This window comes from Athene noctua, chromosome 20 (genome assembly GCF_965140245.1).
Source record: "Athene noctua chromosome 20, bAthNoc1.hap1.1, whole genome shotgun sequence".
NCBI lineage: Eukaryota > Metazoa > Chordata > Aves > Strigiformes > Strigidae > Athene > Athene noctua.
The window spans coordinates 11,751,009-11,777,681 of NC_134056.1; the positions used below are offsets into that span (position 1 = coordinate 11,751,009).

The following is a 26,673-nucleotide window of genomic DNA, read 5'->3' on the forward strand; positions in this document are numbered from 1 at the left end:
CACTACTTATGATATTTGGAAAAACGTGTAGTTTCATCATGGATGGGATGAACTAAATATCAAAACTCTTCTCTGCTAGAAATCAACTTTTTTTCTCGTCTTCCTTCACGCTCACAAAGAAGAAACTGCACATGGCAAATGCGTGCCAGTCAGAGCCCAGCAGTTGAGGCCACTGCTAGACTCAGAAAGAGGGAGTTTAAGATTATTTTGTACAAAATTAGAGAACTAGACAGAGAACTTGTTACAGGGGTTTTCAGAAATTTAGTTCCTGAAACAGGTCACATGTCTTGTCCAAATTCTTCTCTTCCTTCTTCAGCTTCTTTTCTGCAATCTTATTGGAGGGCTGTTAAAAATCTGGGGAAACAACTAAGCTTTGGCTGCATGCTGAACCTGTGCATGTGACAACTTTCAACATCCAAACTGGCAGTTTGGACATGTCAATATTTGCTGCTGGCTTCACTTGCATCCAACTGTAAAGTCTGCAAAGCCCTGGAATTTGGGACAGAGGAAGCAGCAGCTGGGAGAGCCCACTCATGCATTGCTCACTAGTGCTGGAGGAAACTGCAATTTCTTTTGGGGCATTTTCAGATAATCTCACCACTGTACAGAAAAATTTTGTTTTGAATTTAGGTGCAGTGAACCATGTGTCATCTTCACAGAACCATAAAGAAATTTTTACTTGACTAATCTTAGTTTCTGGGTAACATCTTCTGGGTGGCTGACAGCAGAATCCCAGAGACACGTCATCCCGCTGGCCTGTACCAAACAGTACAAGATTGTGTTATGTTAAGTGGCTCCTCTCTCTTCCTGGTTTTCAACGTGTAATTTATCCCTTGCTTTGACTTGAATCACTTTTTTTTTTTTTTCCCCAAAGTACATGAAAAATTGCATGATCCATTTGGAAACTTAGCACTGGTCTGTAAATAAAACTCCTCCCCTGTCTGTCCTGCTGTTCTTTACTGCTCAGGGTCTTCTGGGCACCTGCATGAATGAAAATCAGGTAAACACATGGCTGTGTAGCACAGCTGTGCGGGGATGGCTTGGAAATATGGTGGCCAGCCTGAGGTCAGGATGCCTCTCTTGGGTGGTTTGGAGTTGTTTGCTTTCAGGTCAGAACAGAGGTCTGTAGTAGCAGCCAAATGGGGAATAATTATGAACAACTAATGCTGTTTGCAGCCTGCGGGGAGCATGTGTGAGTATGGGGGTGTTCATATTTAGACAATGGAGAGCCTCAGGACAAGCATGTTTGGAAGAGGTGTGCTTCTGTCTCTCCAAATGGCCACATTAGCCATTTCAGAGACCCAGCTGTGGGCAGGATCGGAAGGATCTCTCAGGGAAAGGACTCTGCTTATGATGCCCTAAGGATGAGCATGAGGCTGGAAGAGGATTTCTCACTTGGAGCTGCTGCCAGGAAAGAGCAGGATCCTGTGGGCTGGCCAGGAACCTGAGACAGTGTTTGATGGTGCCTCGAGGCTGTGGTGCTGTGTAAGCTTGGCAGAGGGGCAAGGCAAGAGGTTGTGACTAAGCATAGTGCAAAAATAGAAGCAGTGAATGGGAACAAGCATGTGGCAGCATCTGCTTTGGAAGGCAGGAGTCTTTCCCTCGGTGTGAACCCAGGCATGGTGCTGAGCCCTGTACTGCTGGGAGCTGACTATTGTAGGTAGCAACACTGGGACAGAGCCATATCCCTGGAGAAGGGCTTTCTCTTGTCTGCAGTGTGTCACAGGGTCATGGCAGGCTTTGCAGAGCTTCAAGGAATCAGTGCAGGTCTGCTTTGGTCCTGATGGGCTCTGGGACAGGAGAACCCAAACTTCTGAGGCCAGCAAGACCTAAAATGGCCTAGACACAATGAAGCTTTCACTGGTAAAGAAGGGCCTTGACTTCTCTTTATGCTGAACTTGAGCTCGCTCCCTCTCCAGCCTTCTCTGCTGCCTGAACAGAGGCTGCCTTGTTTCTGGTTGGTCCTTTCTTCCTTGCTCCATGTGGTTTTCCATTTTCCCACGGCTCTTCCCCCTCAGCCTCTCTCAGACTGAACTGCTGCTCCTGTGCTTTGCAGGACTGTTTTCTGTATGTTATTCTGCTTTGGCTAAGTGGCTTGAGAGAGGAGGGTGCAGGTGCAGGGGCTGGAGATGGAGGTCCCATTTCATTTTTTTCTCAGAAGTACAGATTTTTTTTCCCCTTGGCTGTTTCCATGTCAGGCACTGCATCCTCATCACTGAGCAAACTCTTCCATCTCCTGAAGGAGTCAACCTATCTCTCTGGAGGCTTGCCAGGATCTGTCCTTTCCCTGACCTTACCTCTGGGGTAATCCTTATTCAGGCCTTAATCACATCCTGTCTAGACTTTGTTGCAATTCTCGCTTTTAAGGTCTTCTGAAATCCATCCCTCCAGCCTGCAAAGTGCTAGAGGAACCAGTGTGATGCTGGCAATTGCACACAAGGTGTCTAACATGGGCTTAGTCCTTATTGGTCCATCTCTAATGTGCCTGGGGGAAACTTTCTAAAGCCCTGAGGTTCCTTCACAGCATGGGCCATGCTCAGCCCCTTCTCAGCTCTCTTTTCTGCCATCCTGGCAGGGTCTACAGGTCAGGACGGTTCTCCCTTGAACTCTGAAAGCCCCCAGCTCTATCAGGAGTCTGGAGGACATGGACTGACATGCCCAGGTTTTATGTTCTTCTCTGCAGAGCAAGAGGCTTTTCTTTCTCATCCCAGCTGTTGCCCTGCAAATTCCTGGCACTCCTGGCCTGGGATGGGGTTACCAGCTCCCTGTTTCAGTGGGTGGCTGAGTTTGGCCAACACATTGGGTTGACCAGAACCCTACTCCCTGGCATTATGTTTCAAGTCTTGTTTTCAGCCTTTTTTAGACATTTTCATTTGGGTGAGAATATCAGAAAACTGTACTTACCTTCTCCTTCCACCACACTAGTCTCACTTACTCTGTCCCTTCTTCTTTACTGCTCTTAATATCCTTCTCTTCCTCATTTTTTTATACCATTTCCCCATCTGCACAGCCACTGCTTATGCTAGCTTCCCCCTTGAGGTCTTCAGTGCCTGCTCTCCCCTGATGCTGATGGTAGAAGAATGTTTGACTTGGGTAAGCCAAGGTGAGGTTCAAGGTTTACAGCTAAAGCCTTCACTACGGATCTCCTTTTGGCAAGCGTGGTGGTTTATCTTCATCAAACTCTAGCTGAGCATTATTAACTCCTTCCTGAGTGTATAAATTCCTTGCCAGAAATCCTGGCAGAAAAAAAATGTGTGAGGTGGTAAAGGAGGGTAAATGCATTGTGGGCTAAAAGACTGCTGAGAAGCCTTGGAGAACATGTGTTTAATATGGATACATGCAGAAGTAGAAATCCAGGAGCAAAGGAGCAGGTCATGCTTAGAGAGTTAGGGCTGTAGCATGGAAAGCAATGACTCAAAGGCTTCAGTGTATCACTGAAGGGTGGGAAAGTTTCCCTGATCTGGGAAGTTCATGCCCATCGTGGAAGTTCCATGCCTCTGTGTGTGCACCTACTCCACCTGCAAAGCCTAGACTGCTTCTCTTTTTAGACGGGGGCTCAACTGTCTGAGATGCTAATGTACGAAGCTGTGGTAACTTGATTACTTGTAATCATGTTCTCCTACTGCTCTGGTCTCTGTGAAAACTGAGTAACTGCCAGTGCAAAGCTGTAGCCAAAAAAGTCACCACTTTGAAGCATACGATCAGGAGAGCACTGAATAGAAGTGACTGGGTGATACCACCCTGTATGTGGGGAGCTGCATCATTCTTGGTCTGAGTCCAACAGTGATGTCTGCTTCGTAGAGGATGCTGAGAATTCAGATGGCCTCACAAGAGGGCTACAAGGATAAAGCAAGATCTGAAAAATTTGAGGAAGATTAAGAAAGCTTCATCCATTTAACTCAACTGAATGAATGGGGACACATGAGCTCTGCAGGTACAACCCTCATACTGGTATCCCTGGAGTTTCTCTTTGGGGTTGCACCCAATTCTTCTGGAGAAGAATCCAGTACTGGGAAATAAAAAATGTGTGTGGCTCAGTCCTAGGGGTGGGTACCTGCCATAAGAGCTCCCAGTCAATGATTACAGGACTTCTGTAGCCAGGTGCAGGCAGCGTTCTCTGGCCAGCCATGCAGGTGATCATCACCATGTTCTCCTTTTGTCATCTGACAGCTCTATCATGAAAGATCTTCCTCGGCTTCACTCTGCTTCCTCAGCTCCCTCTGTTTTGCTGGGCACAGGTATGAGACTATTGCTAGAGAGAGAGAGGGGGCGATGTCTCGGAAAGCATCCACTGGCTCAGGCTTTTCCTCCCGGCCGCTGGGACAAGCAGGCAGGGTTTGCTCTGATCCCTTTTGCTGGTGTCTCTGCTGATGTGCTGCTGCACTTGCAACTCCTCCCTGCTGTAACCCAAGTGGTGGTGGCTCTCTGCATAGGTCAGCAGAAAAGGATGGGGTTAGGAAGACAGTTAACTATTCTTAAGCTTGAATGTGAAGGTACTTTGGCTGCAAGGCTTAATTTCTGAGCACTTTTTCATAATGTTTTTGTTACCATATTGCTTTACAAAGCATGGTTATTGCTTCCTCCTTCCTGTGGTGGGGCTTGGTAGCAGTCCCAGTGTTGATCTGTTCTCATCTTGGGGAAGCACACTAACCTACTGCTTTCCACCTTCCCTCCTGGATTTCATTTTCTCTTGTTTTCTTTTAGGAAACACTTTAAATGTGCCCCTTCCTTCTGTAACAGTGCTTTGCCAGTTATATTCTGTAGTTAGTCAAGTCTATCAGAGAACAGGTTTTGCTGTTTGCCACGGTGCAGAGCACAGGCAGATGAACACGTTCAAGACACCAGTGTCAGCCTCTATGAATATTTTTTGTGTCCCTGTAAAATCTATTCACATTCCTCTAAAAGGTTTGTGTGACAACTGTCATTTGGCCTTGATCGTTCTAGCAATAACACAGGTGGGCCTATCTCTGTCTTCAGAGGAGTGTTTTCATCGTGTCAGTTGTTTTATTTTTGATTTTGGGGTAGGAAATTAGTTCTCGGAAATGCACAAAGATACTCTGACTCTCCAAGGAGCAACTCTGATGGATTCTGTGTCTTGCCTGGATGAATTCAGGTGCTATGTTCCTTTTTTGTTTGCTCTTTTGCTGTTATGAGCCCCGTGATTTGTCATGGTAGATACCAGATCTGTTTGCAGAGGGCTGTTAGAGACATGTTACAGCTTGTCAGCGGTGTGATGACAGCTCTAGGCAGAGCTCCAGGTTACTCACTCCAGCCTTCCCCTCTTATACCTGCTGGCTGTGCCATAGGGTCATCCATGATTCGAGTTTCCTGTGCTCAGCTCTGCAGGTGAGGTCCCTCTGTGAGCAGGGTCTGCTGGAGCCCTGGGCCTCAGATGGTGCTGGGATGCTCTTGGCAGGCACTGGCTGTCTGGGTGGAAGGGACATCCTCAGTTTTTTCCTCCAGCAACTTGGAGGAGCAGAGGGACCTCTGTAAACTGTTTTGTGTGGAGCTGTTCTAAAATCAAGTGTCTTTCTGGAAGCAGCATCTAATAGAGATGCTCTTACATAACCCATGCTGCCTGTGCTTTTATTTCTCTACATCCTGAATTCAGTCAGTCCCGTCTTCCCATAAAAGCACAATGTTACCTGTAAATAATTTTTGTGTATTTCAATTTCCATGATTCCCTATTTAAATCCGCTTGGTTTTGAAGTGATTTTTTTCTCCTGCTGCTCCTTCTAATCTTTTTCTACCCTTTAAATTTCCTTGTGTATTAGGTCTTAATTTTCTTTCCTTCATTTCCAACATGACCACTTGATGATCATGCTTTTATCTCCTTCACTTTGCTGAGCTGCTCTTCTCAAAATCCCTGAACATCTTGTCTCTGAGGCTGAGGGACCTGGAATCTCACCAGTTATGTCCCAGAAAAGTTACCTTTTGGAACAAGATGGACATGGGAGAAAGTTTATAGTGCAGTTTGTACTTTGTTATTCCTTCTATTAATAATCAGCTCAGAAGTAATGAAGAGGGTGAATGTGGGCACTAGGCCAACTGTATGTTGAGAGCAGATGAAGGGATTTTCCAAATAATACAGAGAAAAACAGACACTCCCTGTTTTCATTGTCAATTAAAGTTACGCCAGTAGCTTTGTGCTTATTAAGAATCCCGCAAAAATTAATTTGCCCAGCAAGGAGAAATCTTGTGGCAAGGACTTGATTTTGGTTTCAAAGCCAGATGCTGCTGCTGTGATGTGAGACTCGCCACCATGTGATAAACTGTTACCCAGCTTGTCATCCTCCTGATGTGTGTCTGTCATGGGCATGGAGACAAATTGTACTGGCAGTGTCCCTGTAAACAGTGACTCAGTCCCTCTCCAGAGCAAAGTCACCTTTCAAAGGTGGCTTGGTGGTGTCAGTGGTGCCAGCTCCCAGTAAGGCTCTGGGATTCTGAGTTGTTTGCTGCTTTTGCAAAAGGTTTGCTAAAAGGCCACAAAACCTTCGTTGCTGTTGCTCAGTAATGCAAAGCAGATTTCCTTTTGCTGTGAGAGGTTTTGGGGAGCATGTCTAGGAGCAGCTAAAAGCAGCCACATGCTCATATGCTGCATCCTGTGCTGAGAGCAGTGCGTGGTTTGGCAGTCCAGCATCCAGTATGCCCATGGGCATATTGCAGACACTTCCTGGAATCTTTGAAGTTTTGCTGCATGCCCCCAACTTCTGCTGGAGAGCAGGACAGGCTCAAACCTCGACTACCAGCATAGTGATTGCACCAAGCTACTCATCCCCCAGTAGGCTTCTGGCTCAAGGATCTCCAGTATGGTGGAGAAGCTCATGCTTCTTATTTTAAAGGTGACGCTAATTTGTACTGATTGAGCTCAAGACCTCAGGCAGAAGCAAAACAAAATCTACTTTCTGAGTTGTGAGCACTTACCACTGCTCCAGAGTAGCTCCCAGCTTCTAGGGCATTTGAGTCGCTGCTCAAGCAGTGAGCTGGGCAGACACTTGGTTCAGTGTTTGCTTTCCACCCGTCAGCATGGTTTAAAGGTGTCAAGTTCTCTGCAGCTGCTCTCATGGGTTCTGCTGCTGTAAAAGCCAAACTGTTATTTTCTCAAACGGAGTGAAATGGGGCATGCAAAGACTGAGAACAGTGAGAAGCTCCTTTGTGAGTGTGTTCAGGGAGATCATGTTTGCTTTTAAGTTGCAACTTCTGTAGTGTGTTGGGATTAGTTGGGAGCTTATTCCCTCCTCCTGGTCCTCTGATTTATAACTTATGTAAATGGGAAGTGACACGAGAGCAGAGAGGGTGTGTTTGTGTGGTGTTAGACTGTTGGGCAGGTTTATCCCTCTTGTCACGGGACTCCACAAGCCTCGGTAGGTGGCTGCCAAGCCGGGGGAGCCTCATCCAAAGCTTGCTGGGAGCACCCCGAGGGGTGTAGCAGGAATCAGCCCCTTAGGGAAGGGGTGCCTGGGCTGACTGTCATGGCTGGTGTGTCTCCCCAGGGTAGAGGACCTTTCCAGGGCACTGTCTCAGTGCCAAGAGATAAATTCCTTATAGCTTCTTCTTTGCTGCTCTTGTGCTTCCAGGTGACCCTCTTTGTCTACTCTGACCTGCTGCTCTTCACCAAGGAGGATGAGCCTGGGCGCTGCAATGTGCTGAGGAACCCTCTCTACCTGCAGAGTGTCAAGCTCCAGGAGGGTGAGTGTCTGCAGCAGCAGTTGGAGACATTTGGGGCATTTTCTGGGCCACTAGCTATAAGGGTTTCTGGCCAGCAGCAGGACAGCACCCCACTAACAGTAGCATCAGCACAGTAGCAACAGTAACAGTGCCGTTCAACTGGTGCTGGCAGATCATCCTTCCTTGGGCTGCGGGGCCAGCATCATCCTTCCCATCCCTGCATTAACCCAGTCCCTGGGAGCTCCATCCCCTGGGACACCTCAGGGCACTCAGGTAGTGCCAATTTCCAGGACTTTTTGGGTGCGTGTCTCAGGGATTTGGGGCTGGCATTCCTCAAGCTCTTGCTGTGCTGTGCTTTTTCCCTTGCTGGTGTTATACTGCCTACAGCGGGGGCTTACCAAGGCTGAGAAAGGGAAGTGAAGTCTTGAGGTTTCCCCCATGGTGCCTTGAGAGAGTTCAGAGGTTGTCTCCAAGGGAGTCTGGCTAAGCCCTACTGACCTTTACTTTGCTACTTCTCCCTTCAACCACCCACGGTTTTCCTCTGCACTAGCATCCCTCCCCCACGCACACCCCACTGGTGAGGAGAGACCAAACCCTGGCCTTGGTGGGAGGCTGCAGACCATGCCCTTACTGTCTTCACCTTGGCTGGGCTTTCACATCCAGCTGAGGGCTCAGGGAGTGCTTCTAAGGCAGGGGGGTGACTTGGAATCAGTTACTTCAGTTGAAATGCTGAGACTGTATAAAAGATGGCCTTTAGCTTCTCAGGGTCAAAAGAGGAACAAACCAATTGCTCTACCACATCCTTTTTGCTATGGTGGCACCACTTCTTGGCCCCAGGCCCAGACCCACCGTGTTCCTTTTATGGTGCAGTTGCTTTTTGTGTATGGGCTTGTTTACTGTTGCTCGACTGCCTCAGCGTGGGCTGATGCCCTGGCTTTTCCTCGAGCCCCGGCAGTACCTGTCGCTGGACCAGGACCCCACATGGGAAGTGGTGGCTAGATATAAGGAAAAACTTTTCTGTGGTGAAGTTGGTCAAATATTAAGTTGCCCAGAGAGGTTGTGGGACCTCCATCCCTGGAGGTGCTCAGGATGCAGCTGGTCACAGCCCTAAGCACCCTGATCTGGGTGCTTTGGGCAGGGGCTTGGACTAGAGACCACCAGAGGGGCCCCTTCTAACCTGAATTACTCTGTAACTGTATGAGCTGATATCTTTATGCAGTCTCATGGCCCTGACCAAAAGGGATTAATCCATATCTGGGCTGCTTCTCCAAAGGGATCATTTTCTGGATGAATTTTGCCACTTCCCATGACTTTCCCCAGAGGAGCTGTGAGCTCTGTGGATGAGCTGTGTCTCTCCACGTGCCCCACATTGTTGTGAGCCTCCGTGCTGGGGATTTGTAGTGCTGTGCCAGACACCATGGGATGCCTGTCAGTTGTTATTTCCTATTTTCAACAATGTTTTTGCTTCGAGATTTATTCACTGACCCATTTGGTGGGGGCAGAAACACAGTGAGGGAGACGGGGCACCACGGTGTGAGCCATTTAGAAAAGCCATTGAAGCTTCCCTGGGGTTTGTTGAGTTTGTTCTCAGCGCTGCTTATTTCTAAGAAATGGACAAAAGGAATTGTTCCTTGTTGAAGTGCTCATTGGTCAGCGTCTGCTCCTGGAGCACACGCGCGTGCTGCCCCCGGCTGCTCTCAAAGGCTGTTGAATAACCCTGCTCTCGTCCACCTCCTTGAAGAAACCAGCTTCCCTGGTGCTGGTCCCAGCTCCGTGCACGAAGATCTGTTTGCAGCTTGGCACAGGCTCGGTGCCTCCTAACTTCAGGCAGAGCGGTTGGATTTCGGGAGTGGTTTTCTGCCACTTATTTCCTTGTTGCCATAATAACTTGTCTGGATCACATCTGGAATAGCTTAACAAGCCTCTCCGAAGGGGATGTTTGTCTCTGCAGCGCTGAACCACCCCCTGTACGCTGGGAATCCAGCACAGTTGGTTTTCAGGCAGCTCACCCTCCTGGTTTGGGCAGGGCTGCTTCAAAGACGGGTGGAAGGAGCAAAAAGATGTCCGTCCCTTTTGGCAGGGATTTTCTGTTGGTCTCCTAAATAACTGAATGGCACATTAATAGGAACAGGCGTATTGCTGAGTATAACAATTGAGACATCTCCGGTACACTGAAGACCATTGTGATGTTTCCTGTTTCTGCCGCTCGCTGCACTGTGCGAAAGCAAATCAGTATAATCTGCTTTACAATGCTCTGTCTTCCTGCTTTAGAAGCCGAGCATGGCTGATGAGCACCACACCAGCCCATGTTTCCAGTGTGACAGGGCTGGCTTCCTCACTAGATACAGTGGGAATTTCCACGTGAAGGTCGCCGCCTCGCTGGGATCCTGGCTCCCCTGGGCGGGTGCACTCGGCTTTGGGACAGAGAAGAGCCACTCCTGTTTTGCAGCCAGAGTAAGGACCCCCAGGCTATGAGCCCCATCCCCAGCCAGGATCCTGCAAACAGGGACTTTTCATGTGCTGCTTTGCTGTCCCTGACATCCCAACCCACCATATTTTACAGCAAACAGCTCCAAGATAGTCAGACATTAATTAAAGTGTGATTTATGAGCCTTTTGCCCTACCGTGGCTTATCCCTTCTGTCAGGGATGCTGGGAAGCACCCAGGGACATGTGCCACAGAGGGTGACAAACTCGCCCCATCTTGGCAGCCAGGTTTGGATATGCACAAGAACCATCCTCTTGCAGCCAGGGTCCCGCAGCACCCTGCCCTGTGAGCATCTCTTTGGGTGCTGGATGCAGTCCCGTCCTCACTGAGCATATGCGAGGGAGCAGGATACCTGCCCTTGCCATGGGCATTGCCACAGTCCTCTGGGCCGTGCAAGGAGCAGGGACCATCTTCCCTCTTTTCCCATCTTTTTGACCCAGCACCCAGCATGCACCACCCAAATCCTGCAAGCAGCGGGTGTTTTTCTTGGGTTGCAGAGGGAGGTGGGCAGAGCCAGGGCGGCGCTGACAGCTGCTGCTCTGCTGGGAGCTGTGTAAGTGCCTGCCCCACGCGTCAGCATGGGTGTGCAGGATGAGGCTTAGTCGGGTGGGGGATGTGTCCCCACAAAACCTGCACCCTCCTCTTGTCTGTGCTGAGTGTACACAGCAGCCCAGCCCTGGGGCAGGGATGGTCCAACTTACTCTGAAAGACAAGCCAGTCCCCGTCACAACACATCAGGAAGAAACTGAAATATTTTGAAGTGAGTTTCTTTTATTCCTGCTTATTTTCTTTTAACGTTTCACTGAATTTGGCTGAGAGTATGCGTTGTTAAGCCGTTGAAAAAGGCATGGACGTAGTGCTGCACAGAGAATGGAGCCCCAGGTCAGCCTGGGCAGCCGGCTGCTATTTCCCTCGTGCGAGGCTGTGCCTCTCCCCTTCTCTTTCGTGGCCCCTGTGATCTGTGGTGCAGGAGGTGAGCAGAGCACGTCGCATGGCTCCGGGGCACAGCAGGCTCTGGCACTCCAGCCTGACCCTCCAGAGACTGGAAAAAGCTCCAGTGAAAGCAATCCTGGCAAACCTGGTTTGTGCGAAATCTGCTCTCGGCTTTGCCTTTTCTGGCTCTGCCATTGCTCTTCTGCCTCCCCTTGTGCCTCACCGGGGATTGGCACTGGCTCAAGCCCAGCTGCTGGGCTGGGCAGACAGTCTCTTACCTCCCATTTGTTTTCTCTGTGAAGGCAATGACTGGTAGAAAGCGGGATTTAAGCAGTTCCTTAGCTTAGGCTGGCTCCCTGCTTTGTGTGTCCCATAGGCGCTGGGCTGCTTGGCCATGTGTAACAGTGAGACTCTGAGGGACAGGGGACAGGACCTGCTGGTGGTGGAGGTTGCTAATGCCAAGATTCATAGCTCAACAGAGAGGAATTTGGAAGGGAACTTAATTTTGATGGTTTTGGGCTTTGTCAGGATCACTTGTTGTTGCAGAAGGAATATAACAGAGGCCCAAGAGAAGTGGGGTCATTCCCGGGGCCGTTACACTCTGACGTCACCTGTCTTTGCTGAGGGTGCGAGTCTCTAGAGGGTGACTTGTTCCTCACATCAGCCAGGAAAGCCTGGTTAAAGGTCCTGAGGGAAAGTGGATGGAACATGTTGGTCTTCTGCAATCTTCTTTGCAAGGCAGCCCAAGCTTTGGTCATGGCGCAGGGAGGGGCAGAGAGTCTGGCTGAGACGATGGGGTGGTTTTTGTACTGCTGACCACATGGGAAGCAGAAGCAGCAGAAGGGGATGGTGGACTCATGGTGTGCCAGCAGCAGACTTGGATCCTACCTCCAAACCTCCCACAAAGGGAAAAGCACTGGCTGAGGGGCTCCCATCAGAGGCTTTGGCTTTGCAAGGAAAATGCTACCTGATGGTCCTGCTAGGATTTACGGAAGAGCATGCTGGGAGAGCTTGGGCACTCCGTAGGGAGTGATGAATGGTTTTTCTGTGGTACAGGGGTGAGACATGGGCTCCCAGTGAGGCCCATTCAGCGTGTGCTTTCAGGGTCCAGCATCACTCCCCTACTGTAAGTGCAGATTTGGAGGGGCAGTGCTGGAGCCCTCTGGCTGGCAGCCCTGGGGCAAGGCTGTTTCCCTGACCCTCGCATTGCCCAGGGTGGAGCAGAGTGAAGGTTATGAAAACACAACAGGGCTCCTCATCCAAGGTGTGCAGCTGTGCTCCCGGCGGTGCTGGGCTCCGGCAGCTGATGTGGCACAGTGTTCTGGTGTCCCCGTAGTGATGTTCCATATCCTGCAATGTGCATTAAACGTGAAGCTGGCAGCAGCGGCAGGCCTGCGATCCCCAAAGGGCAGCTGGAAGAGACATCCAGCAAATGTCTCCACGCACTGCACTTCTTCATTGCTTTCACATTGCCCATGGAGTGACTCAGGAGGCATCTGAGTCCGTCAATGGATCACAGCTCTTATCTTGACATTTGGGCTGCTGCCTGCAGCAGAAGAATTGCTTTCCTCTAGGGAACAGGGTGTTTCCACCACTGTACAGAGCCTGTTCCCATCGTTAGTGCAGCTCAGGCTGTTGAAATGAAGCAGAGCTTGTGCTGACACTGCTTTGAATAGGATCTGCAGCCATGCCCAGGCTGCGGATCTGATCTCATGGCTGGGATAATGTCATTAAAAGGCTTATGAAAGCTGCACTCCAGCGGTGCTGCATGCTGCCAAGGGCAGAGCTGGTGCAGGGCACGCTGGTGTGAAGGAGCAAGCTGGCTCCAGGAGATGGGATGTCCTGCTTCAGAGTTGAGGTGACGCTGTCCTGTGGCAGCTTTGTGTCCTCCTGCGAGGCTGATGTATGCCAGGAGCTGGCTTCCTTGGGGCTCTGGCATGTGTCTCACCAGCTGGGATTGAAGACCAGGGCAATTCTTCCATTTGTTGGGTACAGGGAAGGCTAGTCCTGCAGGAACCAGCCTGGTGGAGCAGCTGGAGTGTACCACATCCCCTGGGATAGCTGGCAGCAGGATGAGGAGCTGTACTGGGCTGCTCCATGGTTTAGCAAGATGCGGATCACAAGGTTGGTGATTGCATTGCCTCCAGCACCAACTCCTTTCCTGAAGTTGTGGAAGTGCACATCCCTTGGCCAGGTCTCCTGAGTGGCACCACTCTGGCGGGACCTTGGGGAATTTGCCCTCAGCCCGATGGAGCAGGATGAGATCTCTCCCCTGCCCCATGTCAGCTGCTTCCCATTGCCCTGGGATTCAGCTCCACCTCCTTGGAGAGGCACCAAGCCCAACCACTGGCACTGATGGAGGCTGGGACAGACAGAACTAGACAGCTGTCAGCAAGGGCTTGGGGCAAGAAGCTGGGAATAAGCAAAGACATAGAAATAGTAGCTGCTCTGGTTAGTCCTCCTGGGAAGCATCCACAGAGGTAAGATGGGAGAGACCTGACCCCAGTGCCCAGGATGGCTGTGTGGGCACTAGCAGGGCCTCTGCAGCTCCCAGGAAGGAATTAGGCAGCACGTGGCCTCTGAATGAAACAAACCTTTTTCCAAAAGGACAAACCCAAAGGAGAATCTATGACAGTGCAGTAAGTCCATGCAAAATACCATGCAGTGCAGCCTGCCCAGCGCATGGCCCCTGCAGATGCAGCATACATCACTCCCAGATCACAGCCTGGTACTGTAGGATGACAACAATAAATATTCATTAAATGCTGTCTCTTAGCCAATTCCTCTGCCGGTGGCTCTGCTTGCAGAAATGAAGTTGTAGCTTAATTATGATCCTGTTTTTTCTTCTTCATAGGTTCAGAAGATCGGAAATTCTGCATCCTTTACCTTGCAGAGGTGAGTAGTGCTGTTTTCTGAATTAACTTTCTAGTGGGAGCTAAACACATACTAACAACTCTGATCCTTTCTACTGGGGCAAGGAGCACTGAACGGGCTGATTTTAACTTGCTTTTAAACTAATTTGTCAGAGGTCTGAAAAGGAAACGTAATGACTGTAACCAGAATAAATTAGTGAGAAGCTGCTAAAAGGAATCTCTGAATGGGGAGGCTGGGCAGCACTGAGACAGGTTTGCTTTTCCCCTTCCCCTTGTACACAGTATGTGGATCTTCCTTGCAGCATCTCACTTTCATTTTATCTTGAGATTCTTTCACCTGGGGGCAGATTTCCTTGCCAATTGTTTTGTCTCTATTTTTTAGGCATCTTGCTTTTCTTGTCTTTAAGCACACAGATTTGAAGTCCTCAAATAAAATAAGGAAGCTCAATCTAAAAGATAATTATAGCTCTAAAACGTGTGGCTGGTACATGGCTAAATGCTCTAACCAGATTTGGAATCACTCAGACATTGGCACTGTTACATTTGTGTCGTGAAGCAGCCAAGGAGACTGAAAAATTGGTTCACAATGGCTGGGCCTATTTATTCATTGAATATTGCAGCTTTTTTTCCTTTTCAAGTGACTTTACTGAGTTCCTGGTTTCAAGGCCTTGTATTTTCAGAGGTGGAAATTTGGATCTGGGAAAGATCCCCAGGGCACAGAGGAGAAAGGCAAACATTGCTCAGCAGCACCACGAAATAATAAGCTATTGTGAAAGTTGGATGAAAACGTTCAGAATGAAAGTTGTTCACCTTGAGTGGTTGGGATTTGGGCCAAAGCACGCCTTGCTGTGTAACCATCGGCTGATGAGTTCTGTCTTACATTTCCCTCTTGTTTCTTCCTTGCCTCCTCTATTTCTTCCTGGGGCGGTCGGGCAGGAGCTGCCTCTTCAGGGTTTGCTCAGTGCGTGTCCCAGTGTGACGTCAGACTTGCGTGATGTCTCCCTATCCAGCTAATCCTGTGCTGTGACTCAGAAAGGCTGAGATGGGTGTTTGTTAGTGACATCCTGACAGTGGGATGAGGCACTCCTGCATTTTCTCATGCATTTGGAAAAATGCTTTTGGAGCCTGACATTTAATTTAAAAGTTTTGGGCCCCTAAGTAGAAGTGACTGAAAGAGAGTTGGCTGTGTTTTATGAGATCTTGAGACGTGAAGCCTCATCTTTGTCAAGATGTAGTCAAGTGCTTATCTCACTTCTAAGGGGCTTAAATGGCTCTAATAGCTCAGGTGATTGAGATCTGTGACATCCATTGCGGTTGGACTGTGGTAGCTTCATGGAAAATATGACACATTTGCTTTCCTACATGCATGCTCGCCCACAGAGTATAGTAGGTCTGGACCGGCCACGCTTACGGATTCTGCAAACCCCCTCTTGTTCGTCAGGGTGTTTTGGAGCTGGTCACAAGTGTAGCGGGCACTTCCCGTCTGCCACATGCCCATACCCCAGGAGTGGCTGCTCTCATCCTGCTCTGTGCCAGCCCACAGCTTTCAGGTGACATCGGGGCAGCCCCTGGCTCAAAGGTGGCACCCTGCCAAGCAGGACATCCTTCCCTCTCAGAGCCCACGGGCTGGTGGTCTGCACCGAGCTGGGAGATCAGGCTGATGTGAGATCCTGGCTGTGGGGAGGTGATTCTCCAGCTGCGTGGTTTGGTTGGGTCGTTGCTGCAAGGATGGGAGAAGGCTTTTTTTGTGTGTGTGCTGTGGGTACATAGCACAGAGAGAAACAGACGGCTTCAAGGTTAAGGGGACAGTGCACTTCCAGCTGTAGTCTCATCAGACTCGCCAGCAATGGGCAATTTTGGTTCAGAAGGGGAAGCTGAGATGCAGAGAGGGGACGTGCCTGTGAGTCAGCAGCGAGCCAGAGCAGGACGGTGTGGCTTCCCGACTTCCCTGCGGCTGTTCTGGGAAACAGTGACATGCCAGTCACAGCCCCGAGAGCCACGTGGAATGCGTGACGAGGCTGCAAGGACACGGGCTGGTCGTTAAAGCATGAGAGCAGAAACCCCTTGCTTTTGCAGTGTGGGGGGATTGTGTGACTCATTGAATTGTCCTCAGTGGAGGCAGACCTCAGCGAACAAAGATGGGCTCTTCTTAAATGATGGGATGCTGTTGTGGGAGCCAGCCTGGGGGTATTTAAGCATCTTCTTCCTACAGGGAAGCTAAGAAGAGAGTCACCTTCAGGTCAACTCTCTTCTTTGCATTCACTTTTCAGGTGCAAGGTTTTAACTGAAGGGTTGTGGGAGTGTCACCAGGAGGCTTTAAGTCTTGGCAGCCCGTGGGAGGGAGGGGATGGTCCCCCTCAAAGGCATTCCTGCAGGCTGGCTGCACGAAGAGGCATTGCAGGCAGCTTGGATACCTCGCTGGGCTGGTGCAAGCACCAGTTTGTAGTGTTAAGGTTATTTTTGCAGCGAGGGGGATTCAAGGCGTGGCCTGCTGTCAAACAAAAGCTTGGATTTGGGCCCAGTGAAGTGGCACTCTCCTGTGGGGCTGTTGTGGGGATCCCCGGTCCAGCCCAGTGTGGCTCTCCCCATTGCCTGATGGCTGCAGTGTCCACTGGGTGCCATGCTCCTGGCTGCCTGACCTCCTTTTGCCCTGGTGCAAGGCTCAGCCTCCTTCCCAGCTTTGGGAATGAGACGGTTTTCCTCTGCAAGGATGGCTTCCCACGGTGAGGGGCTGGCTCCGCTTTGGGGCTGCGCTCAGGCTGCCAGGAGTCAGGACAGGGGGAGGCTCGGGAGGGCATCCCTGGCAGGGTGCTGTTGCTGGCACAGTCCTGGCACCCCGAGGGTCCCAGCGATGTGGTGCAGCAGTGCCCTGTGGCTGGGTCCTGCTGGTGGGCACAGCTGTCCTGCTGCCCACCCCTGCAACTGCTTGGGGCAGCTAGAGAGCTCTGTATAAGGATGGGTAAGGGCAGGATGCTTGTGTGGACAGGGCTTTTTTGTCCCATGTCACCCTGAGGGGTCTCTCCCTGTCCTGATCTGCTCCTGTCCTGCTCTTTGCAGCAAGTGCTCCATCCCTGGGCTTGCCACCAGCGCTTTACCCTGCCGGGAGCCTTTTGCTGGCTCAGCTCTGCTGCTGGTCCTCTCTGGGATGGAGGTGATGGGTCCGGGGGCTTTGGTGATCATCATTACCTGAGCTCTTCTGTCGCCGTGATCTGGGCAGACGCATCCATTGTGCTGTCATGATGGGGCCTGGGAGGTTGATGGAAGTTCTCGTTCTGCTGTTTCTTACCCACAAATCATCTGCAATGAGCAGTAATGTATTTAGTCTGCTGTGAGTTGAAAGGGAGCCCAAGGGCCAGGCTGACTTTGCGTTTGCTGTGGGAATAGCTCTCTGCCAAGGCTTTGTGCTGCGGTCTCCTGATCCTTCTCATTTGGAAGGTTTGTGAGTAATGTTCTGACCTATAAAGTTGCATTTTTGCATTCGGATCTGTTGTGATCCAAAATAAAAGTATGTTTCCATGTCTGTGAGTTGTTTAATTTATTTTAAACAAGAAAGAAAATTCCAACGTTCAGGGAAACTGGAGTGTCATAAAAAAGCTGCTCCTAGTCATCCTGTCTAATCACATGTAAATACATTGCTCCACTGAGTTTAAGTCCTATGCATTCTGGATATTTACAGTCAGATAGCAAACGGTAATCTTTATAACCTGGTGTAGGTTACTGCATTAAGGGTGTTTATTTGACAGGCTCTTCAGCATGTGAATTGCAATGTTTGAAGGTCCTGAGTGCAGGTGACCCTGATCCTGGTGGGGCACGTGGCCTTCTGGAAGGAAAGGGCTAAATATAGGTTGGTGTTGGAAAGAATGCAGAAACAGAGGAAGGTTCTCCCCCGAGCTGTCCATTCTTAGTGGTTTTGTTCCTTGTAGTGGTCGTGGGGTAGCTGCAATAGTCCCGGCACATAAGCAAGCCAGCAGTTTGGAAGTGAAGGTGATCTGAGGAATAGTGTGTATACCTGGAAGCTTGCCTAATTTTTCTATTTGCAAACTGGTATGTGAATTAAGTACTACTAATGCATGCAAACCTGGTCTAGTGTATGTTTCATTTCAGTTTTTGGGGCTGATTCAGTGTGGGCCCATGTTTCTGCACCCGAGTGAATCTGGAGTGTGGGGGTTTGGCCCCATTTGGCCCCTGCCTGCATGCCATTCCTTGCAGAGCACATATACCTTCTGTGATGCCATGTGTAAATCCTGTCAGAAGAAAACATTTGCTGCATGGTGGGACGTGGTAGACTCACAGGGAGCCAGTCCAGAGATGTGAATGTGGTCTGGGGCTGTATTCACACCCTTCCCTGCTCTGGAAATATCCTACTGATAGGAAACTGCAGATCAGTGTTTTATTGCATCGTTAGAAGTTTTTTATTTGAACCCAATGTATTCAGACCAAATTGGCTTAAAACCAAATTACTCAGTAAGTTTTTCATTTGAAAAACACTAGCAAAATTGATCTTTTTCCTGGAAGTTTTCATGTGCAGACACCGGAGTTTCTCTTGGGGAACTGCTCCAACAGAAAATGTTTCCAGTTGCAACTTCTTGGCCTGATGCAATGAGCACACTTACAGACCTGAGCAAATTAATGCGGTAAATCTATGCTGATCTTGTTTAGCCTTGGAGATGTGCATCCTAACTCCGCACAGGAGATGCTCTAGACAAATGTCAGAGAAATAACACTATCCCCCTCTTTGGCTCCCTCCCCCCCCGCCATGCCCTGGCTCTGTGTGGACACATCCCTGCACCCCTAGGGTCCTCCGTGGGCACCGTTCCTGTTTGCATCTTTGAGCTGATCCCGGCTGCTGGCAAGGGCATGTTTTGAGCAAATGCTCTTTAAACTGGACCACAACTTCAGTGAGAGTCAATATTGTAGCTTGTGTCAATGTGCTTAACTCCATAGTCTTCGCTGGAGATGTCCCAGATTACTCCATAGGAGAGTTAATTTCCCAATGTGTTCTCCTAATTTAATGCCCTTAGGGATGTGGCATTTCCATTTCTGTCCTGCAGGGAAAGAGCTGGGATAACAGGGGCTCCGGTCTCCATACAGCAAATCTGAATGCTGGAAAAACAATTTACTGATGGTACTTTAAGTCTCAGGGACATGCTGTACCATGGCAGATATTATACACCTGCGTAATTTTGAAGTCAGCTGGTCTGGACGTGTCATCAGAAAAGTTTGCAAGGAGCTTTTTTGGGCAGTGTCCTGGCAGATCTAGACAGCAGATGGTTTGGTGATAGGGAAAAGGGCAAAAGGACTGGCCAGGGGTGACATCAAACCTACACAACTAACTGAACAGCTAAGGTGAATTTGGTTAGTAAGTAATTTAAAAAGTAATTCTTAATGAAAGATAGATAAAGAGTACAGATGGAGCACAACTAGAGCAGACATCCTCACGGGCACTTGGCTTGATATGACACAACACTGGGCCTGAAAACCTGGAAAGACATGAGATTGCTGTGGTGCCTAATAAATAGTTAAAAACTCTGGTCTGAAATCTCAACATCATCTTCCGTGAGCATTGCTCTGCCAGGGAGGGCTTGGGAAGCCTGGCTTTTGCTTAATTGCAGACAGTCATTATTGACATGGTAGTAAACAGCAAATCGTGCCTGATAAAGTGTGCATATGACTTGAAATTTGGGGAAGTAGGAGATGATAAGGAGGATAGTTCAGTGACAGAGCAGTGGGGGTTAGTTGTTAAGGTGGGTGAAAGCTGATCATGTGTTTTTGTGTGATCGTGGGGAAAAGAGAACTGTACACACAGGTCTGTGAGGGTCAGAAGTGACTGAGAAAGGCTTGTTGGGGGAAGCAGCCATGAGCTCCTGCAGCGGAAAGACAGCATCAGTAATGATAAAAGTTTGGGATTCAGTCAGCTTTCCCATTCCTCTGTTCTCTGACCTCAAAGTGATAGATTTGCATTTTGGATTGAATTTGTTTCCAACCAAAATGGGATGGTTTTGGCAGGAGGCCAAAACGAAGGAAGTTGTTCCCCTTCTCCTTTTTCCCAGCATTAAGGAGGACCTGGTGCCCTGGGCTGGGCTCTGCTGTTGTGGTTTCCCCCCATCCTGGTTACTCTGCTTCTTAGTGGGGCCTGAGTAGCCTGAAAGATGTTTTGATCCCTCCTTTTCAAACTCTCCAGCTATACTTTTGGTGCTTAAATACAAGAAAGTACCCACAAAATGCAATGACAAAAAGGTGAGTTTAGAGACATGAGCTCAGAAAACCTTGAGGCTGTGAATGAGACATGGAGCCAAGAACTGTGCCCAGCTCTGCTCCCAAAGCAGCGCTGGCCAAAGGACACGGTCTGCGAGCCCCCAACACAACTCACTGCAGGAGGGGTTTAACCACAGCCACTTTACAAGAAAGAACAGTGATTTAGTAGTCACTCAGCCTGGCCAGAACACGAAATCCTGAATTTTGTGCTGTGATGGTCACCCTGCAGATGCCAGAGCACCACAGGGTGGAAGTGTAGCTGGGATTTAAATTCCTGGTGAGAGAAAATCAGGTGTCAGCTGGCATTGGGTGCTGTGTTCAGGATGGGAGAAGGTAGGAGAGATGAGTGTTTGTCTGTGAAGTGGACTATGTGCTCTGTTGAAATTGTATCTCAATTTTCTCTAATTTGTGATATGAAAAGAGATAATTGTCACATTTATGGACTGTTTTTGTCAGATGGGCTTGTTGTACTGCAGTAAGGTGAAAGACTCTCTGGGCTGTGGTGGAGTGGGCAGTGCAGACGAGGCTAGAAGTGTTGGGATCAGTCATACCAAAGGACTCCAAGTAGAGAAAATCTAGATACACTCCATGCTGCCTGCTCTTGCCAGTGTTATTACATGAATTTGAAGCACACTGAGAGAACACGAAGTGTACTCCTCTGCATTCCTCCTCCTGTACCCAGTACTATTCGTCATAAGAGGGGACTCCCTTCCTCCAGCCGCTCTGCTGGCGGTGGTCAGGAGATGTTACCAGATGCCCTCTGACATTTACTTTGCTGCTTCCGTGTCTGGCAAGCAGTGGCTCGTTTCTAGGATGCGGGAGAGGTTCACCAAGTGGAGCTGTGTCCTGTGCTGCAGCACACTGGCACGCGTTGCTTTGAGTCACCCAGCTCACGTGAAAACAGGACACACAATCTGCACACGCTGAATCCCCCTGCCATGTCACACCTACAGCAACAGTTTAAGACTTTCCTGAATAGAGATTTCCATTTTCCTCTGTCCAAAGGATGGCAGGTCCCAGCTACTGGATTCCTCTGTGTGTGAGGCTGAGAAGTCCAAGCTGCAGCCTGGAGGCGCAGTGAGATAACATTAGACCAAGACCACCAACATTCTGAAACGTGCTCCTGAAGGATGTGACATGAACCCATGTGCAGATTACCCCAAATGCGAAGGCATTCCTGAAATACAGCCCTACCCAGCAGCCCCATGACATGCCCCCAATTCCAACTGCAACTGAAATGTTCATCTGGTTCAAGCCAGTGCTCTCGTGGCGCGTGCCTGGAGCCAGAGCATGCAAAACGATGGCTCTGGAGCTGGTGGCCAAGCTGCTCTGTGCAGACAAGCCCTTGGGCTCTGTCTCCTCTGCCAGCACGCATTTACCCAGGTTGGGTGATGTGGAATGACCCCAGTAGCAGAAGCCCTGGGTTAGCATAACCCGTAGCCTGGGGACAGGGCAACTCCTGGGCGCTGACAGCTCCCAGTTCAGGTCTCTTCGGGCAGAGCAGAGTGCTCGTGTCCCACTTAGAGAAACAGGTACAGAGGGGCACTGCTTCCCTGGTTTTGTGAATCTTTACACAGTTCAACCTGAATCTGAGTTTTGAGATGACCACAAAATGTGCTTCGCAGAAGATCTTAATTTTTTTTCTCCCGCTTTAATTCTGTGGTCATATTTCCCAGACATTGGCAAAAATAAGAGCAGATATGATGCGGTTTACAGTACTAGAGAGATTTTTCAAAGGCCCAGGCACCAGAGGGTGATTTTGGAGGGGAACTTCTGTTCCCTGGGGCTGGCTGCACAGGCTGGAGCTTGCTCTCTTTGGGGGTGTGCTGGGGGAAGAGGCAGGGACAGCTCTGGGGCTGTTTCCAGTGGGTGGGTAAGCTTAGTGTTACTGTTGCTGGGGCTGCTCAGCTCTGAGGCCTTTTGCCTGAGAGGAAAGCATGTTTGCAGTGTGGAAGGTGGTGGACCTGCTCTCTGTTTGCCAGAGTGATGTTTGCAGTGGGAGCTCCACGCCTGGCTAGTCTCAGGGCTGGGGATTCCTGTGAAGGCTGTTATCTGATGAGCCACTTAAGGACAACCCGCCGGCCTGTGAAAACAGGCCAAGCCCCGTGACCTTGTTGGCTGCTCCAAAATGGGTGGGAAAGGTTATTCAGGCTGGCTTTTTCTCCTGGAGGTTTAGCATCCTCCTGGGTGTGCCATGAAACAGTGCTCCCGTGGCATTACTTCTCCATCTTCCCCCTCCTTAACAGCGGCATCTAAGTGCAACAGGGTCTGTCTGGCCTGGAGTGAGTTGGAACTGCTGGTGGCTCCACACCGTGATGTAGCAGGTCCACTTTGCTATCTTGGTGCCTCTCCAGATCCATGGGTGTCTGTAGGACAATGAAAACCCATTTCCTAAGAGCCAGCCCTTGGTGTCAAGAGGAAGGATGGGGATGTCTATCATTCACCCTCACCTATAGAGTGTCCCTGGCCCAAAACCAAGCCACAGAGCGGTGAGCCATGCTTCTCTGCCGAGATTGCTGTGCCCTGCAAACGGCAGCTCCATGCACATCATCTGCTCAAGCACCTGTGAGATCCTGTCACCTTTTGGTCACCCCAGCTTTCAATAGGGCCCCGGCTGTTACTGCCAGTGTTTGTGTTTTGGGCAACTCCAGCGTGCCCAGCAGTTCAAAAACCACAGGAAGAAACATGGTCCCTTGCACCCCCCAGCACAACTTAGCACAGGAGCAAACTGAACTTTCTTATCAGACCTAGCTCTGTGCGTCTTGAAATAACCAGCCAGCAGTTGCCCATGTTTTGTGCACAGGATATTCCCAGGGCTTGCTGTTTCGCTGGTAGAAGGTTTGCTCTGCGATTTAAAAGCTATTGTAGTCTGGAGCCCGTTTCCGAGGAACTTCCCCTCTGGGATCTCTGCTGGGTTTGGCCACGGACCAATGCTCTGAATGTTCGAGGCCGGGGGCTGGGCAAAGCTGAGCTGGGCTGCAAGCCCTGTCCCTGAACCACTTTTCCATAAGCCCTGCAGAGGAGAGGAGCCTGGGGAAAGGAGCAGAAGTGCATCCCCCTTATCTGTGGGGGATCATCCACCCAAGGACCATCCCCTAGGAGCAGGTCTGCTAGCAAAGCTGGGGGAGGCAGCCCTGAGATGAGCACATCCCCAGGGCTAGGCTGGTCACCGAGTTCAAGGCATTGGAGGTGTCAGGCTGAGTCTGGCTCATTGTTGTTAATCTTAGCTTTGCAGTGTCATGTAGAGCCACACTTGTGTACCAGCTGCTGTTGTGCTGGGTCCTGCACAGAGGGGAATGTTTGCAGTGTAGTGTCTTGCTATGTAGGGTCTGGAGGCCTCTCCTGTGGTGTGGGGCCGTTCTGTGCGAGGTCCTTGGCTCATCTATGGGCTACAGAGCCGACAGTCCCTCTTTGGTTGGTGTCTGCTGGGGTACCCAGGAGCTCTGCTTGGCCAGACCCCTTGCCTGTTCCCTCCCTGTGCTCCTGGATGCAGTGGGGCTGGGTCTCAGCCTGGGGGAGCGTCCGCAAGGGTGAGCTTTTCCCATGGACCAAAAGGACTATTTTCCTGCAGATAATCCCTGGCTGTAGCAGGGCCTGTTTGGGGCTTGTGTTGGCTAGTCTGCGTCCTCCTCTGCGATACATGCCCTGTGTTTTCCTCCTCCTCTCCTATGGGCAGCACTGGTACTGGGTTTTGTGCTGGCGCAGGGTCTGGCACTGCCCCGGAGCCAGGAGCTTGCCAGAGGCTCTCATGTCAGTCGGCACGCAACACCTGCAATAACATGTTTTTCAGAACGCTGGAGTGAAGGCAGGCAGAAAGCAACTGGCAGCCACTTCAGTCGTTCGCTTTATCTAGTCGCAAACGCCCCCTTCACGCCATCTGCATCCTACTTTCCCAGCACTGTGAGATTAAACCCTGTTTTCTCTTTGTAAATATTGGCAGGCAAAGCGGCAGCCTCCCTGAATGAAAACAATAGTGGGGAGGCTGGTTCCCAGAGCGATCCCTGAGCGAGGCAGCGTGCGCGGGACACAGTGCATCCCCGGTGTTAGCCACCCTCCCTGCTCCAGCCTCCCCGGCACGCCGGCGTGCTGGGCTGAGCAGGGGATGGGCTCCCGGGACACATGCCATCGGTAGAGCTTTATCCTGTGGAACCATCAGTCCTTCACATGTCTGCCCTCCGTCTGGCTGGATCCCAAAGGACTTTGCAAGCAGGAGCCTGTGCTTTAGAGGCAGCTGGGAGGTGCTCAGCCCCTGTGGGTTGGGCTGCCTCTCTCCCCAGCACAGCTGAATGTTACTGGGGGGAGCAGATTGATAGATGAGAGAAAAACAGAGCTCTTCCCTCGGGAAATGTGTGTTGGAGAGGTTAAATATCACTATGAAAGCATAAAGTGCTGAGGTCTCACTGCTGTAGCACAGAAATGGTAGTAAAATATGTACAGATTGAATAAATGCAATTTTGGCTGTTCATGTTCCTCCTCAGCCTTGCCCAGGACACACGTTGGGCTAGCTGACTTACTCTGACTTTTGGCCAGAGGGCAATCTCCTCTGCTAGCTCTAATATTCTGAGGCCATTGGGGCCAGGGAGTCTCTCTGGCTGGCTGAGGCTGAACCAGGGGGAGAGAGGCACTTTGCTCTCAACAGCCAGTGCAGGCTGAGCACCGCTTTATGCTAAATTCAATCAAAGAGATGGGGACTGTAATTGAATCAGCATGGGGCTGCAGAGCAGGGGTAGGTGAGCTGTGCATCCGTTACAAGCAAGGGGATATGAGATGTCCTTGGAATTGCTTTAAGTCTCACACAGGGGGAAATTGTAGAAGTTCAGTAGGGACAGGAGTGTGCAGTAGTTAGAGCATCAGTGTGGATACTGGACTCCTTGCAGCTGTACTGATGTCTTTTAGGCTCTGCAAAGACCTTACTGCCATACACTTCAAGCCCCAAGTGCGGGACGGGGAAATGCCAGCCTGGATTTCCTCTGAAAGCAGGAATGATGAGGGACCTTCCTAGGGACAAGTGGATATTACAGTGGTACAGCCTGGTACTGAGAGAGACTGAGACACCTGGAATGGGAAAGAGCACTGTGATGCTCTGGGCGACTGCAGCTCAGGAGCTGGGGGGCAAGGGGCAGCCCCACCACCTTGTGTCCCTGAATCACAAACCTCTCTATTCCATTTAGATAGTGCTCAGTAAGCCTGAGCATGCATCTTCTGTGTTTAAGAGTGTTTCGGCTGTAGGAATAGATGTGGTGATGTCCAGACTGAGAAAGATCAAATCTTTTTCCTGGAAGTCTCCTTGCAGGGAAAAAGGACTGACTTGGAGGGAAAAGGAGATCTCTTTTTCTTGAGGTAACATGGGAGGTTGCTTTATTTACTGCTTTAGTAGGGCTTTTGGATTAAATGTGAACGAATTAGCATCCAATAAAAACAGTGTTTTAAATGGTGTGACTAAAAGGCATTTCCCCTTTTGCTTGTGTTGTGTCTTTGGAGTCACAAAGCTGTAAGTTCCTTAGTTCTCTCTGACCTTTCTGGGAAAAACAGGCTACTGGAGACCTGCCCTTCTGGAAGGAAATCCTAGGGGGAAATGAAAGACCTTTTTCATGCCCCTTTAGTGGAAGACTCTTTTCTCTTTCTTTGCAGTTCTGTACTAAAATTCTGTGCTTTTTTTTTCTTTTTTCTTTTTTTTTTTTTCATATCTGGCCACAGAAGGAGATGATCCAGCCATGGAAATTTCTGGACCCTTTTTAAAGCAAAACTTGCAAAATTCCAGTGGGCAGCAAATGTTACTAATGCATAATTTTTAGCACAAGAAATGGGTGATATAAGGGCTGGGAGACACTTGCTGAGAGAACTTGGTCAGAAAGTTTCTTAAATGAGTGGGATTTGGCCCAGAGAAAACTGTCCAAGAGGATCAGGTCCATATCAAAAAGGGTGTGTGCAGGGAAGGGGCTAGAGCATGAGGGAGGTGGGCTCAGCTGGGATGAATTCCCATAATTTCTATTAATTCCTTCCTCAACTGCACGTTGCTCACAGACAGTGCGTGACCAGAGCTGGAGTATCATCCTCAAAACAACCCCTGATGTGTGCTCTAAGGAGGGAGCAGAACAGGCGAGGCTGGTCTGGAGCATCTCCTGAGGTCTGCTTTCCTCCCAGCCCCACCCAGCCCAAAGGCGCTTGTTTTCATCAGTTCATGCTAAGGCGCCTCGTTACTGTTTGTGTACAGCATGGAGCAATTTCCATGCTCTAAATTAGCTTAATAGACACGATTCCACTGTGGTGGCAGAGGGTGCAGAATTGCTGGTGCTCTGCCCGTGCCTTACCACTCTGCTCCTGCTTATTAAAGCAGAGGTCTGCTGCTCTGCACCACAGCAGCTTTCTACCCTCTCTCTGGAGGAGATGCCACCGTGAAGCTGATTTCCCATCTATTTTGCATTCTCGTGCCTAGAGCACAGGACACTAGTGTGAG

General features: G+C 50.0%; 1 protein-coding gene across 4 annotated transcripts in view; it reads left to right on the top strand.

Annotated features, from left to right (window-relative positions):
- RGS3 (regulator of G protein signaling 3) overlaps positions 1-26,673 on the top strand; it is an 86,174-nt gene that overhangs the window by 33,840 nt on the left and 25,661 nt on the right. For 3 of the 4 annotated variants that reach the window (XM_074923633.1, XM_074923634.1, XM_074923635.1), the window contains 2 exons: positions 7,578-7,689; positions 13,943-13,983. In XM_074923633.1, coding sequence (XP_074779734.1) covers positions 7,578-7,689; positions 13,943-13,983 — 153 coding nt within the window. Of the gene's footprint in view, positions 1-7,577; positions 7,696-13,942; positions 13,984-26,673 lie in introns of all 4 variants that reach the window. The other variant, XM_074923636.1, reaches the window with a different exon arrangement.